This window comes from Thalassophryne amazonica, chromosome 12, assembly GCF_902500255.1.
Source record: "Thalassophryne amazonica chromosome 12, fThaAma1.1, whole genome shotgun sequence".
In the NCBI taxonomy this organism is placed as follows: Eukaryota; Metazoa; Chordata; class Actinopteri; order Batrachoidiformes; family Batrachoididae; genus Thalassophryne; species Thalassophryne amazonica.
Genome location: NC_047114.1, coordinates 96,377,290 through 96,394,177, shown reverse-complemented (window position 1 = coordinate 96,394,177; position 16,888 = coordinate 96,377,290). Strand labels below are relative to the sequence as shown.

The 16,888-nt window shown below is 40.4% G+C and overlaps 1 protein-coding gene across 1 annotated transcript; it reads left to right on the top strand.

Annotated features, from left to right (window-relative positions):
* The first annotated feature begins 1,608 nt into the window (after positions 1–1,608).
* crema (cAMP responsive element modulator a) lies at positions 1,609–7,023 on the top strand. The gene is made up of 3 exons (XM_034183393.1): positions 1,609–1,860; positions 4,055–4,214; positions 6,360–7,023. Exons 1-3 carry the CDS (start codon positions 1,830–1,832, stop codon positions 6,502–6,504), a joined length of 336 nt encoding a protein of 111 aa, XP_034039284.1. The 5' UTR covers positions 1,609–1,829; the 3' UTR covers positions 6,505–7,023.
* The last annotated feature ends 9,865 nt before the right edge of the window (positions 7,024–16,888 follow it).

The following is a 16,888-nucleotide window of genomic DNA, read 5'->3' as shown; positions in this document are numbered from 1 at the left end:
TGCTGTGAACGTTCTGACTCACTCAGATAACAGCCATAACAAAGAAATGACTTTTGCCCCCCGGGCACATATGACCTTTCCAAGGGTTTAGTTCGAGTCCCGCTGAGCTGCATAACTCAGCAAAGTAATATGAAGGCATTCATTATTATTAAATCTGATTGTTTAAAGCTACACTGTGTAGGATTTAGTGCCATCTAGTGGTGAGGTTGCACACTGCATTTTGTAGTATTACCTCACTTTGGTGAAGGGGGGAGGGAGTCGTGCTCCCTCACCTCATGTGATAAATTACGTGTGATCGTACATTTCACAAAAAACGAGGGTTCTCAAACTGGTTAGCTTGTGCTAGCAACCACTAATTCTTCTTTTTTTTCAGTCTTTCACTTGCGGTCCGAAATATAAAAGCCAGAGGAAGCACATCCCTTTGGGCTTTTGATGGCCTCTGTGGGGGGTGGATGCACACCTCCATGTAGATACAAAGAGCTCATCCCGAGTTTACTAAAATGCGTCCTTTTGTTGTTGTAGGTCTTTAATTGTCATGGTCTGGCCTTTATGGCCTTCTGTCATAAGTATGGCCTCATGTCCTGTCATGTTTTGCCTTCTGATCACTTTGCCGGTATTCGACCTTGTTTTGTCCTTGACCACATCTTTGTCTCTGCCTCTGATTGACACCACGCCATGTATTTTGACCTCAGCCTGTTTGTTCGACCAAGCCTCAGCCTTACGCCTGTCTGTACCTTTGCCTTCACTGCTGGACAACCTGTGTACCGAATCCCTGCCTGTTTCTACGATTAACCCCTTAACGCCCATCGTCGCATATATGCTACAATCTCTGACTCAAATATGCAACTTACCAAATTGACCTGTATGCCCGTTGTCGCAAATTTGCAACATACCATCATTATTATTATAACATTATAACATAAAGTCATTACCAGAATACCCAATATTACTATCTAGTTTTTGTGCAAAAGTGAAATTAATAATCTCAACATTATTTACCATCTACTTAAAGGCAAAAACACACAAAACATTTTTTTTATATACAGCTATATAAATTCGGGCTTTAAGGGGTTAAGCCTAATTCTAACTGCACCTCCTGTGAGAGTTTGCATTTGTGTCCTCCCGGTTTGTGCCACGCCCTGATATTAATTAGTGGTTCCTGGTTCAAGACCACCTGTCCCTGTACTCCATGTTGCAGCCGGTGTAAAAAAAAACAAAAAAAACGTGTGCTGAATCAACATACCGATCCATACTGGATCTGCAGTGGCGACCCCAAGTGGAGAAAAACTTTACGTGTAACAGACATTTCTCCTAAATCCTGCACACTGTGGCTTTAAATAAATAACAAATCCGTTTTTTTCTCTCTCTCTCTCTCTCGCTCTCTGCACCCAGGCCTCCAATCAGGGTTCTTGACAGTTCGTACGCCAGCCGCTTGGGACACAATATCCTCTTGTTTGTTGAGCGTCTCTGCAGCTGCGTCATTGGTTCTAAATATACCGGCCCTCCTCCTCTCCTCTCCTCCTCCCCTCTTCTCCTTCTCTCCTCCTCCCTCCTCCCCTCCCTGCCCGGCTCACATTGTGTTTGTCTGATCTGCAGGGGGAAGGAGGAACTCTAATCCTGGGTGTTTCACTGACTTCAGCAGCCCCACAGTGATGTCATTGTGATGTCAATGCCTGTAAATTGTAATCTGGCTGTGAAGTTGCCGGGTGACCACTCCGGTGCACAGAGAGGGGAAAACGCACAGGGAGAGGTTTCTGAGCGAAAGCAGAGGAGGGTCGACTGTGCCGAGGTGTTACACGGCCGCGGTGCTGGATTATCTGAAACGAGAGATGGCTGTCACCGGGGACGAGACCGAGTCAGGTAGACTTTCTGTCCTCAACGTGCTCTTTGTAACGTGTCTTTTTGAGAAAGTCCAGGACTCAGGAATGCCTTTCTGGGTGTGTTTGGAGGTAATGTTCAAAAGCAAATCACTCTGAGGGTCTGAAAGAAGTGTCAGTTCGGTGTGTTGACTGTTTGTTGGGTAAAATAAAAGGACACATCTGCTGGGGAGACAACTGGACAAACTGCTTTTCTTGTCTCCGTTCCTCTCTTATTGCAGTGAGACGTGTTCAAGGCCTGGAGTCTGAAACTCACATTGTTTGAGGGCTGTTAATCATCTTGCAAGTTAAACAAAACAAAAAAAAAAAGAAGCCAAAAGAAAAAAGAAAATAAACTCTGAACACTCAAAAAAAATGACTCACTGGATTAACTCAGTTCAGTTTTGTGCAGGATTTCTACTCAGTAAATGTATGTAGCCCCAACTCATTAAATTATATTGCATAAATGCAGTTTGTTTGAGTTGAGGCTACATATATTTGATGGAAATCCTGTACAAAATTGAACTGAGTTATTTTTCTGTACTTACATGTATGACTTGCACACAACAAAATGACTCACAAGGTGAACTCATTTGAATTTTGTGTAAGTCATATATGTCAATTTTAATTTTATACAGGATTTCTATCCAATAAATATATGTTGCCCCAACTTAGTCAAATTATATTGCATGGATGTATTTTGTTTGAGTTGGGGCTTCATACATTTTATTGGGTGGAAATCATGTCTAAAATTGACCTGAGTTCATTTTCCTTTCCTTCTCCGTGTTTAGCTGTAGCACACAAAAAAGGCTGAACTCAACTTTCCTCTTTGCTTTAGAAGGGAAGAGTTTGGTCATTGTGCTTTGGACAAATTATTTCCCTCTGATTTTGCAGCTTTCCAAGAAAACTTGACTCCACAGATAAGAGTATGTGAAGTCTTGTGCGGGTCCGGGTCTGACCCCGGGGACAGGAATTTGAGATTAGACAGCGAAACCGTTCCCAGGATCATTGCGATTACGTAGTTTGAATTCTGATGGTTTGATTGTTACAGCAGTGATGTTCTCATGAGGTCGTAACTGTGAGCGCACAGACAGCTGTTCTGTGTCGGCGTTCCACCGTTACCGAGGAACCACCTCGGCTGCACAGAAACAACAAAATGCACACTTGTTGCATAACCTGCAGCATCAGAAGAAAAGAATATCTCCTGAAACAGAGAAAAGCTCATCTTCCAAAGTTTAGAACAGCAACCCCCCCCCAACAACACAAACCTTCTTTGTGACACACACACACGTGCACCCACACAGTCCTTGTCATTCCACTTGGGTGGACGTCAGGCACGGGGGGGAGGGGAGGGGGGCGGGGTGTGTTAAGCTGAAAAGGCCAGGCGGAGGTGGAGGGGGTGTAATATAGTCGTCGCTCTGACGTCACTCCAGTTTCCTGGAACAGAAGCGAGGCAGCGAAGGGAGAATGCAGGACGTGTGAGTGCGACGCACACACTGACGTCAGCAGTGTGACTACACACTTATTACAACCACAAAGAAGTGTGTGTGTGTGTGTGTGTGTGTGTGTGCATTTGCCTGCCGTCAATGAATCTATGACTGAGGCAAAAAAAGAGTTCTCAGGATCAAACTGCAGAAGAGAAGCTGAACTGCTGAGAGAGAGACGGCAGGTTGAGGGGGTTGCAACCAACAACACAACTAGAGCCCTTGTGAACATTGTACCTGCATTTAAGGTAAATGTTCACCAGGTGGAGATATTGCTCTATTTCAAGAACCTTTAGTACAGGCTGCTGTGGGACAGAACAATGACCAAACCTGTTGCTTATGGCCACATACCATGTTTATTTTTAATACATCAAAGCCTTGCTGAGGTATGATCTCACTGCCTATTTGGCAGCTTGTGTGATTTGAATTGTTTGTGACGTTTTGATAAATCAAAGAGCCATGTAGACAAAATTGTGAGGCTTGGTCTGAAGATCAACCATGCCCATTTTTGGGAAGACTGGAAAGGATTTATGACCTGTTAACAAAGGCAGATGCCTGGCGACTGACCCTGACCTCACAGACAGGGAAGAAAACACAATTTCCTGTCAGGGATTAAAAACACATTACACTGTTATTATTATTATAAAAGTAAATGTGCAACAAGTAATGAAAATAGTCAGAGCTGGCTAATCTATTCTTCTTTCGCCATTGCAGCTGCCACTGGAGATATACCTGTTTACCAGCTGAGGGCGCCAAACTCAGGCCTGACTCACAGTGTTGTGATGGCAACATCACCGGGCGGACTACCGAGTCCTTCAGCCCAGCACGCTGAAGACATCACCCACAAGAGAGAAGTCCGTCTGATGAAGAACAGGTAGTTTAATGCTGTACTACTGACCTATGAGGTACTACATGGTGGCGCACTGGCAGATGTGGCCTAGTAGGTTGAGCCATATGTGCCGCCACGCATCCTTCGACCACATGATCGGCTGATCTGTTGTGTATCCCCAAAGTTCACAAGAACAAAATGGTACTATGAACCATTGTGGTGGATCTGAGATTTGGCAGTCGAGTTTGAGTGAGGTGTTCTAGACTAGACTCAAACCAAACCTCATATATACTCAGGAAAGGTCTATTCGTTCTAGTGTTTGATAATAACATTTTTACCTAATGTGTTTTAATGTTGATTATTCATCTTTTTTTATTGAAGGTAACATTGTAAAGCACTTTGTATCTACATTGTTAAAGCTCTATTAGCAACCATAATGCTTTAGCATATGGAAACAATAATATTGTCAACTTATCTTCCGCTAGCAACAGTGACCTTTGTGCTAAAGTTATAGCCACACATGCAAATAACTGGTACTCAGGTGCTCGTAAAGCACTTCTCACAAATAAAGCCATGAAGGCAGCTTGTAGGAAAAGTGCTTCCCTCTGTGTGTTCTGCTGCGCAGCATTAATTTTTAGCACTCATGAGCACCTGAGCACCAGTTATGTGCATACTATAACCGGTAACCACTTCTAGTCTGGCTAAATTTAAATACAGTTTATATGTTCTAGATGCCATCAGAACTATTTAAGTGCTTTCAGGAATATAAAATAAGCATTTTAATATGTCAATATGTACATTTTTGAAAATGCATAATAAACAGTCATTATTTCATGATTGGCATCATTATGTAGATTTTTATCATTGTTTATAGAGCTAATGACGTTAAATGAGGTTGTAGATTGAGTCATTGCTGATGATGGTCCATCTGAAAGCCTGGCTGTTGATTGTCCCAAACAAGGAATTTAAAGTTTTAGTTAGACAAGGGATATTTAAGCTGCTAGCCAATTTAAAGGCGCATACCTTTAGTAAGTAAGTCCCTTCAGCTGCTCCCTTGTTTTGCGCTCGGGGTCGCCACAGCAAATCCAAGGTGGATCTGCATGTTGAATTGGCACAGGTTTTACACCGGATGCCCTTCCTGACGCAACTCCACATTACATGGAGAAATGTGGCAGGGGTGGGATTTGAACCCGGAACCTTCTGCACTGAAACCAAGCGCATTAACCACTTGGCCACCACCCCTGCAAAGGCGTATACCTTTAGTACTGTTAAAAAAAAGAAGGGAATCAGAAATTGTTGTTTTTTTCACCCCACCCAATGCTATTGTTTTTATTTTTAAATAGTGTATGTTCGCTTACATTCTTGAAGACAAAACTATGACATGGGACTGATAACCAGAACCTGGTAGTGTAGTTTTGCATTGATAAAATATTGGTATTCAATCATATTTTAGAAATTACATTTTGCTTACATTGATAACACAAAACGGAACTCTTGCTTACTGCACTAATAATAGCATATGTTGAAGCCAGCAATAGTTGTTTTCATTGTAAGCATGTTTTCATCGTAAGCGGCTTCAGGCACGAGGCATTTCCACACAGCGATAGCGGCCACAGCGGGGTTCAGAACACGGTCCCGGTGAAACGCCAAGAAGATGCTCAAACTTGAATATCTAGAGGAAGTTAAAGTTGTAACAAGATTTCCATAGATGAACTTACTGAAACATCATTAATGGTGTTCAGCTAACCAACCCATTAGCGCCATGCGTTGATTAGCGGTGTATTGCAGTACTACTACTTTACGAGAAATTTTCTAAAATATCTCGAACAATGAGATATTGTTTCATTGCCACTTTGAATTCTGGAAGAAATCACTCGAGATCCCGCGTGTCGTAGCCACAGAAAGTAAAAACACCGATACGATAAGTATAGTCATCATATCAAGCTACTGGGTTAGCATTAGTAGCAGCGTGTCGGAGCACCACTGCGAGGAAATGTCTCACAGCTGGAGCTATGTCATAGTAAAGATGTAAATAACCGCTCTATATCTATAAATTCCAAGATTTGCCGGTGAGACAACTGCATCGCACAACAACGTTTATAAGATTAATCATGTTTGAGAGGGACGCGTGAATGGAATTTTCATTGGAAATCTTGATCACATTTTTCTTTTCTTCTTCTTCCTTCCCAGGGAGGCAGCCCGCGAGTGTCGTAGAAAAAAGAAAGAATATGTCAAGTGTCTGGAAAACCGAGTGGCCGTCCTGGAAAACCAGAACAAGACCCTGATTGAAGAGCTGAAGGCGCTGAAGGACATTTACTGCCACAAAGCAGAGTGACAGTGGCCCCCTGTGGTCACGTGCACTCTCACAGAAAATGTACAGACGCCACATCGTTTACAAACTGCTACACAAAAAAAAAGAAAAAGAAAAAAAGACTGGTTCAAAAACGGATTTGACCCTGTTTGTTTTCCTGTCGACTCAGACCCGGGTTCATGCCAAATTCAGAAGTGTCCCGGGGCAAACGGAGAGCTCCAGTTTGCCACTTTTGCTCTCGTTCATATCTTGTGACCTGCTGTTGAGACTCAAGTGTTGTGCGCTTTGCTTTCTATCGCCGCTGTGCACAGGCGAGGCCGGCCAATCAGAGCAGCTGGAAGAATAGGAACAGGAAGAAGGAATACAGGTGCTTCCTGCAAAAAATACTGCTCGCGCAGTCCAGCCAGGTCGCGTTATCAGCAAGTTCCTCTGAGGTCAAACCAAGTGCACGCAGATCCACCACCAGCCGCAATGAGGCATCTGAACTGAACTGCATTTGCCCAATATTGGCATTTTGTGTCATTTAAAGTTGTGGGTATTTTTTTTTTTTTTCCTGATCTGAATCTCGTGCAAAAACACATTTCATGACAGAGCTGCTCAAGTGATGTTCATTTTGCAGTTTTCTTAATTTGGCCAAATAGGTTGTTATTTAAAAAACAACAACAACAACAAAAAAAACAACCAAAGGAACTACAAATTACGGTGGCCGTGAGGTGCCACAACATGGACAAATTAAGAACACATAAACACAAAAATCAATAAATGTGACACGTAATTGAGGAAAAACATTTTCAAACACAGAAAACAGAAATACAGCTGACAGCACATGCAACAATTATATATGACATTGTGTTTGCTGCAAATTCACACAACAAATGAACTGCGAATAGTCAAAACACAACGGAAGTACTGTCAGACAAAAAAAGGTTTCTACCTGGAGAACTTTTACTGATGTCGACTGTAGTTTTGTAGTAGACTGAAGTTTTAAAAAGTGTAAACAATATCCACAAAATGGATGATTCCATTTTTCTGGAAGCCACCATGGTGGAAATTTTGGACTTGTAAAGATGGCAACTTAAAGTTGGGAAAAAGTTTTTCCCATTTTTTTAGTTTCTAGATGACCTCGGCTTGATTCCAGTGGCTAAATGCACATGCACATTTGTGTTATTAGCATCATTGAATTTCTTTGCACTGAAAATGTGTATTTAGCCAAAGGAATCAAGATCCAAGGTCACAGAGAAGCAGAGATATTGAAGAACTCTTATTTTTATCTGGCATTTTTTTCACAAATTCAGGATGGTCGCCATGGTGGCTTCCCAGGATTTCATTGGCTATTGTATGCACTTTGTCTACAAAGTTCCAACAAAATGAAATGACAACCTGGACTATTATCCCATTTAAGGGTCATGGGGGCTGAAACCTGTCCCAGCAGACTTTGAGTAAGGGGCAGGACAAACCGCCAGTCTGTCACGGGGCTACTGTTTAGTGTATTACAAATAAAATAATAAAACATGAAAATATATAAAATATAAATATAAGTATAAAAATATAATAATATACCACACTCTATATAGAGTGTGGTATATTTACTATATAGTAAATCCATCAATAAAGTAAAGAACCTATCTCAGCTCTGCAGACCGTGTGGAGAAAAGAATGTTCCACACGTCTGTGTTTTTTGGTTTGTGTTGTTTGGACTTGCAACAGACATGTCGTCATATTAAATTGTTGCCTGTACTGCAGGTTATATTTGTGTTTTCTATGTTCGCCCGTGTTTTTTTTCTTTTTTTTTTCATTTACAAGATTTTTTTTGTTGATGCAACTAGCTGTTATATTTTTTTCAATTAGCGTTTTCTACAATTGTTAATATAATTTGGAGGTGTTATTGCCCTGATTGGCCACCATACAGGAATATTCCTCTGTTTGTACTTTTTTTTTCCCACAGGTTGTCACTTGAGAATAAAAACATGAGCAGAATTTATTTTTTCATGACTGAACCAAGCTGATTGTAATAAATGAGACGACAGCACAGAAAACACTGATACGTCCGTGTGGAAATTCTACAATATTTATTTCATTACACATCTTTATGCATGCTACAAAAAAAAAGAAAAGAAAAAAAAGAGCCAGAAATCCATATATTTGGTATTTCATGTACTTTAAAATGTAACTTTCTTTTTATGCTGTAAAATCTCAACCTTTTTTTTCCATCCTAAGAAAATATGTTGAGGTGACCAAAAGCAAATTCAAAGAAATTTCATTTTGTGAAAGTATCGCTTGTTTTCAAATGATTCATACCCAGTGTGGAGTACAAATTTGAATTCTATGTATTAAAAAAACTCTGTTTAAAGGGTGATGCCAATTTTACTGTTTCTTTTGTTGTGATATGTGTTGCTGTGTTTTATTGTATTGAAATTTTAACGATTTGCTTTCTCTCGATGTATTTCAGGACTTTGTTCCGCTGAATATGTTTTCATGGTAACGTTGTAGAATAATGGCAGATCATCATCTCTGGCTGGTCTTTTAATTTCTACATTAACACGAATAATAAGCAAATTTCTGTTTTGCTTGACAGCATGGAATTGTTCTTCTCTGTGGACTTTGAACTGTAAAACCAAATTTACTTTTGTCTAATAAAATACTCAGATGTGACTTTGACTGTCAGAGGTAGCTCTGTGTGTTTCTTACTCAATACTCAACCACCTTTTTTCCTTCGACAATATTCAAGCCCGTTTTCCATGTTTTTATGGAATTGTACAGAAACCACTTTAATGTGTATGTGAGTATTTTTGGTCCATATTGTACCCGATGGTTGTAAACCAGTAGAACCAGGTTAAGTAAGGGTCATACTTACCTAGTCAGGAATGAATTAGCAAACATGGCATTTACCTTGAAATCCTGGTCTTGACCCCATGTCCTTTGTTCAAATGCTTCTCCAATATTAATCCATGTTTTATCACAGATCAGATTTTGGAAGGATGTCGAGGCTTTTCAGGTCAAGTCGGAGTATCGTGAGCTTGTTTCCATGGCTGTAGGATGCCATGTTTGTTCTTATTTGGCAACTGATTGCAGAAATGCGATTGGCACTGGGTCTTAATAGGTCTTTATTTCAAACTGGAATATACAAGCTGGACTACTGCTGTCAGAGACGCTGGTATTTTAGGTTTGCATGTTTCCTTATTCTCCAATCACATATCATGGTCACTTCATGATGCAGTACAGTAAATAATTTACAAATAGCACCTTTAATTTTGGTCTTTAGGGTTGTGAAGGAGTTGGTTGTTTTTACCTGTTAAAATTAGTTTATTGGTATTAAAGAGGAACTGTGCAACATTTTGACCTTAATTTTACAGTTTGGGAATAATTATAATCACTAAATGACTTCTGGGGAGAATGGCGGCTCTTCCCCGCCCCTAAGTATCTTGTAGCGAAAAACCAGCCTTCTAACTTCAGGGACACAGACCTGTTCTCCTTTGAATGAAAAACTGTTGGGTATTGCGAAAAACATGAACCCCCCATTGAGGCACCGGCGAGCTAGTGGCTAGATGAACAAACCAATGAAGGCTTTATTTCTTACATGTTCATTTTCATGGCAGAGCTGCCAAAAAAGCAAATTCCACCACTTTGTACGGTGTCCACTAACAAATTGCCATGATTGTACGCATCCAATGACAAACTGCCATGATTATCATGAAATAAAGAGGGGCATCATGGCATCAAAGCTGTACGGGAGCCAACCAATGAATTTCAAGCTTGAAATTTAGACCATGTTCAGATTGGGGTTGACCGTCCAGCTCGAATCAGATTCAATCCAGATGGCTTTCTAGTCACACAGCATTCATAGTTGTTTTCCAAATCTGGCTCATCCTACACATCCAAATTCAATCAACCCTTCCACTTCTTGCATTGTGATCCTTCACCTTTTTGTACTTGGTCTTGAGGTTCTTTATCTTGCTATGGCACTGGCTTGTGGTCTTCTTGTACCTGGGCATTGCTACGGCAGCAACAATGTCCTGGAATACATTCTGATTCCGGTAAATTTTGTCCAACTTGTTTTGCATTTCCAGGACTCCAGATTCTTTCACTGTCATCAACCACTATGACCAAAACAATCAAATTCTATACAAAGTTTTGGTTTAAAAAAAAAAAAAAAAAAACTTTTTTTGGAAGGAATTTGTGCATAACTTTTGCATACAACCTGAATGCTGAGCCCGTGAACCTGGAAGTATGATGTCATGTTCCCCAAGCAAGCTGGATTCAAGCCACATTTGTGTTCAGACCTCAGACAATCAAGCTTAAAACCTTAGTGGTTAAAGCACTGGGCTTAAGACCAGAAGATCCTCAGTTCAAATCCCAGCCTGACTGGAAAATCACTAAGGGCCCTTGGGCAAGGTCTTTAATCCCCTATGGCTCCCGGTGTGTAGTGAGCACCTTGTATGGCACCACCCAGACATCAGGGTGAATGTGAGGCATTATTGTAAAGCGCTTTGGGCATCTGATGCAGATGGACAAGCGCTATGTAAATGCAGTCCATTTATTTGAGCCAGCTTCAATCCAGATTGCGTTCTAGCTGGACAGTGTTCAGACCTGTCTTTCAAATCTGGCTCAACCCACACCTGTCCGAACTCAATCTAGCTCAGGCCAAAAGAGATATGTCATGTGGATCTGGGTGTGACAGTGCCTGTGATCTGCCTTAAATCCGATTTGTGCTGTTCACATTTAGGAAAACATCTGGCTCAAGCCAGATTCAACCAGAATTCCACTCAAGTCGGACTGCCAGCCAGGGCTTTTTGGTTAGGGTTAAGATTAGGATTGTGTGTGAACTATGACCTTGGACAGTTTAAATAACAATGGGTAATTGCAACTAATAGCAATTTGCGGTTTGCACACAGTACCATATCAATAGTACTGGCCTTGAAGCGTGTAGGTCTTATACAAACAACACTTATGTCATATCATCCCTAACTTTATAGCAAAGTATCATCAACAAAATTCATGGCTATTTGACCTTTTGCCCGACTGTTACCACTTTGTGCGTTTAATCAGCTCGTTGCATGAATAGCCTGTTTGAACAGAAGCTGCAGCCACAGTAAGCACCCGTAGAATTGACGTCAAGGCGAGACAGTGATACTTGTGCAGTGTGCACGCCTCCGGCTGCTGTTATGTGACGTGTTGCAACACAGCATGCATGATGATAAACAGACGGCACTGTCACAACATCTTTCCTAAGACTGACACATTTGCATTAAAATGTCTGCATCAGTTTATGCACGCTGGTTAAAATGGTAAACAGGGATCCGTATATTGTACAGTAAACTAGAAAAGCAGTCAAAGAGCACATACCTTCACCACGTCTGAAAAATCAACAAACTGTCTCATTATTGTTGTAGGTTACCCCTAACTAAGGTCACCATCACTAAATGTCTCACCACCATGATGCCTTACTCACACTAAATGTTCACAGCTAACTTTCTTCTTAGTACTTTTATTAAAGCTGCTGAGAGAATCTTTGTGAAGAAAAGAACTTAAGTTTGTGACATTGATCCTGGTGCTCAGAGTGTAGGGTTGCCAACTCTCTGAACCACTCAGGACAGGAAGGCGCCATTACTAAGGGTGGAGATGTGCAGCTCATCAATAATAAACTGACCGCTTTTTTTGCACTAGCGTCACTATTTCTTAATGGATTTTAATAAATGTAGGCTTGTTTCAAAGCCCTTTGAAAGCTCGTTCCAATGCACCTATGCATGTGTGGGTTAAAAAAAAAACTTTTATGTAAAATGCAGAAATTTGGGGAAATTACGACAAACTGTGCTGCTTTTCTCGCTCTATTGTCGCTATTTGTTAACAGATTTTAATAAATGTAGGCTTGTTTTAAAGCCCTTTCATTGCTCTTTCTAATGAACCCATACATGTCTGGGTAGAAAAAAAATGTTTTATGTAAAGTGTGGAAATTTGTGGAAAATATTCCATTCTGTTCATTTACTGTGATTTTTTTTTTTCCTGTCATCATAATTGTCAATGGATTTTTATAAATGAAGGTATGTGTTCACTTGTAGCTTAGAAAGCTAGCTAACCACTTGTCGCTAGATAGCTACTTGTAACTATTTGTAGCCAGAGAGGTATGTGTTCACTTGTAGCTTAGAAAGCTAGTTAACCACTTGTCGCCAGATAGAGCTTGTAACTATTTGTAGCCAGAGAGGTATGTGTTCACTTGTAGCTTAGAAAGCTAGTTAACCACTTGTCGCCAGATAGAGCTTGTAACTATTTGTAGCCAGAGAGGTATATGTTCACTTGTAGCTTAGAAAGCTAGTTAACCACTTGTCGCCAGATAGCTACTTGTAACTATTTGTAGCCAGAGAGGTATGTGTTCACTTGTAGCTTAGAAAGCTAGTTAACCACTTGTCGCCAGATAGAGCTTGTAACTATTTGTAGCCAGAGAGGTATGTGTTCGCTTGTAGCTTAGAAAGCTAGTTAACCACTTGTCGCCAGATAGCTACTTGTAACTATTTGTAGCCAGAGAGGTATGTGTTCACTTGTAGCTTAGAAAGCTAGCTAACCACTTGTCGCTAGATAGCTACTTGTAACTATTTGTAGCCAGAGAGTTATGTGTTCACTTGTAGCTTAGAAAGCTAGTTAACCACTTGTCGCCAGATAGAGCTTGTAACTATTTGTAGCCAGAGAGGTATATGTTCACTTGTAGCTTAGAAAGCTAGTTAACCACTTGTCGCCAGATAGAGCTTGTAACTATTTGTAGCCAGAGAGGTATATGTTCACTTGTAGCTTAGAAAGCTAGTTAACCACTTGTCGCCAGATAGCTACTTGTAACTATTTGTAGCCAGAGAGTTATGTGTTCACTTGTAGCTTAGAAAGCTAGTTAACCACTTGTCGCCAGATAGAGCTTGTAACTATTTGTAGCCAGAGAGGTATATGTTCACTTGTAGCTTAGAAAGCTAGTTAACCACTTGTCGCCAGATAGAGCTTGTAACTATTTGTAGCCAGAGAGGTATATGTTCACTTGTAGCTTAGAAAGCTAGTTAACCACTTGTCGCCAGATAGCTACTTGTAACTATTTGTAGCCAGAGAGTTATGTGTTCACTTGTAGCTTAGAAAGCTAGTTAACCACTTGTCGCCAGATAGAGCTTGTAACTATTTGTAGCCAGAGAGGTATGTGTTCGCTTGTAGCTTAGAAAGCTAGTTAACCACTTGTCGCCAGATAGCTACTTGTAACTATTTGTAGCCAGAGAGGTATGTGTTCACTTGTAGCTTAGAAAGCTAGCTAACCACTTGTCGCTAGATAGCTACTTGTAACTATTTGTAGCCAGAGAGTTATGTGTTCACTTGTAGCTTAGAAAGCTAGTTAACCACTTGTCGCCAGATAGAGCTTGTAACTATTTGTAGCCAGAGAGGTATATGTTCACTTGTAGCTTAGAAAGCTAGTTAACCACTTGTCGCCAGATAGAGCTTGTAACTATTTGTAGCCAGAGAGGTATATGTTCACTTGTAGCTTAGAAAGCTAGTTAACCACTTGTCGCCAGATAGCTACTTGTAACTATTTGTAGCCAGAGAGTTATGTGTTCACTTGTAGCTTAGAAAGCTAGTTAACCACTTGTCGCCAGATAGAGCTTGTAACTATTTGTAGCCAGAGAGGTATATGTTCACTTGTAGCTTAGAAAGCTAGTTAACCACTTGTCGCCAGATAGAGCTTGTAACTATTTGTAGCCAGAGAGGTATGTGTTCACTTGTAGCTTAGAAAGCTAGTTAACCACTTGTCGCCAGATAGCTACTTGTAACTATTTGTAGCCAGAGAGGTATGTGTTCACTTGTAGCTTAGAAAGCTAGTTAACCACTTATTGCTAGATAGCTACTTGTAACTATTTGTAGCCAGAGAGGTATGTGTTCACTTGTAGCTTAGAAAGCTAACTAAGCACTTGTCGCTAGATAGCTACTTGTAACTATTTGTAGCCAGAGAGGTATGTGTTCACTTGTAGCTTAGAAAGCTAGTTAACCACTTATTGCTAGATAGCTACTTGGAACTATTTGTAGCCAGAGAGGTATGTGTTCACTAAGCTAGCTAACCACTTGTTGCTAGATAGTTACTTATATCCAGACAGGTATCTGTTAATGAGAAAGGTAGGTAGCAATTTGAATGATGAATGATGGTTTTATTCAGCACGCACATAAACAAAATACCAACATAAGAATATCTTACTAACAAAACAAATCAGAAAAAAACAGAAGAAAATACAACAACTCAAATGATTTCCCAATTGGGTGAGGCCCAAAAGGGCGTCGGCAGAAGCAAAAGCTTATGAACGCCCACAGCCTACACCATACACATTTAAATATACTCAGAAAAAGGTACCAATCAGAAAAATAACATAACTGAACAGAACAAAACAATCAGTAATATAATGTGCAAATAAACAAAAAGAATCACAAAAACAGTTAGTCTAATATGGCATACTATAGTAAGAAATTACTTTGTTTTTATAAAGTCTTTTGACACCTACCTATGTACCAGATGATTTAATACTATCAGAACAATTATTCCAGAATTTGCACCTCAATAGCCAACTTCTTCTAGCTCAACAGACATAGACTTCTAGCTTGACAGATCAATATTTGTAGCTACTTAGATAAATAGCCATTTGTGGCTTTGTTTGATTATCTTTGATCCTTCTCACTCATTCTGATCGCTGATCTTTGGTCGAGATAAGTGAGCTTTGATGCTGACTGATAACCTTTAATCCTCATTGCTCTCCTTTAACCATAATCTTTCATTTTTATTGCTGAATTTTGATCCAGATTATTGATCTTTGATCCTGTCACTGATCTTTAATTCTAACTGCTGCCATTTGAGCCTGATTGCTAATCCCTGAGAGCCCATTTTTGCTCCTAATAGCTGACCTTTGATCCTGATCATTCATCTTAGGTCCTCACATTAGATCCTGATTGCTGAACTTTGATCTAAACTTTTGATCTGATCATTAATCTTTGAATATGAGCTTTGCTCTTGGTTTCTGAATTTTGATCCTGATCACTCATCTTTGAGTGTGAGTTTTGCTCCTGTTTTCTGAGCATTAGCCCTGATCACTCATCTGTGGTCCTCACATAATTCCTGATAGCTGAAATGTGATCTTAAATTTTGATCCTGATCACTTATCTTTATGGGTAAGCTTTGCTCTTGTTTGTGAACTTCGATACTGATATTTGGTCTTGACCTTACATACTGATTGCTGAACTTTGATCCTGATCACTCATATTTGGTCTTGACCTTAGACATTAATTGATGAACTTCAGCCCTGACTGCTGATTTTTGGTCCTCATGTTAGATCCCGATTGGTGAACTTTGACCCTGACCATCGTTCTGATCACTCCTCTTTGATCTTCATCACTCATATTTGGTCTTGACCTTAGATTCTGACTGCTGAACTTTGATCCTGATCAGTCATATTTGGTCTTGACCTTAGATATTGATTGCTGAACTTCAGCCCTGAGTGCTGATATTTGTTTCTTGTGTTAGATCCCGATCAGTGAATTTTGATCCTGGCCATTGATCTGATCACTCCTCTTTGATCCTGATGACTTATCTTTGGTCCTCACCTTAGATCCAGATGGGTAAAGTTTGCTGCTGATCACACTGATCTGATCACTCCTCTTTGATCCTGATCACTGATCTCAGGTCTTAGGACGCATAACACAGGATATCTTTACTGCTGTTTGTTTGTTTTTCTTGCTTTTATCCTGTAATTACAGTAAAACAAATCAGGATTAAAGGAGGGATCCTAACTTTTGATCTGGACTACTGAATGGGATCAATAACAGGTGCACAAACACTGTGGACAGGAACCTGGTCCAGGACAAACTGACATTACTCACTTTTAGAGACACACACGAATTAAAGCCTGTTTTCTATGCTGTGTGAGAACATAAAACTTTGCGGCTCCTCGAAGCTGCAGCATCTTTTCAAAATTTTGCTTCCCTTGAACTGTTTCCAACAGTGAGATTATTGGTTTATTTTCCAATTGAAAAGATTTGCTGGACTCATTTGCATAATGTCTGATGTACGTCAGTGTAATTTGACTAATTTAACTCAATTTCTAAAGGTTCCAGTCCTCCTGCCAAAGCACCGTGTGAACAGAGGTCTGCATGCAGGAAAAACAAACCGCAGCAGCGTGAGAGCTGCTCTAACGTTTCATTTTGTTGCATCTTCATGGCCTTTGGTCCAGTGTGGCTGCAGTGGAAATTTCCACCTCGAGACTGAAGGCCTCCTGGCAGCAAACCTGAGTCAAATAAACAGACAACATGAGGGATCGAAGCACTGACACACCCAAGGGTGCCCTCTACCGGGAGTCACACAGAACTGCAAAAGAACTCAGCAGTTTTATCTCCAGAGATTCTTCAGTGG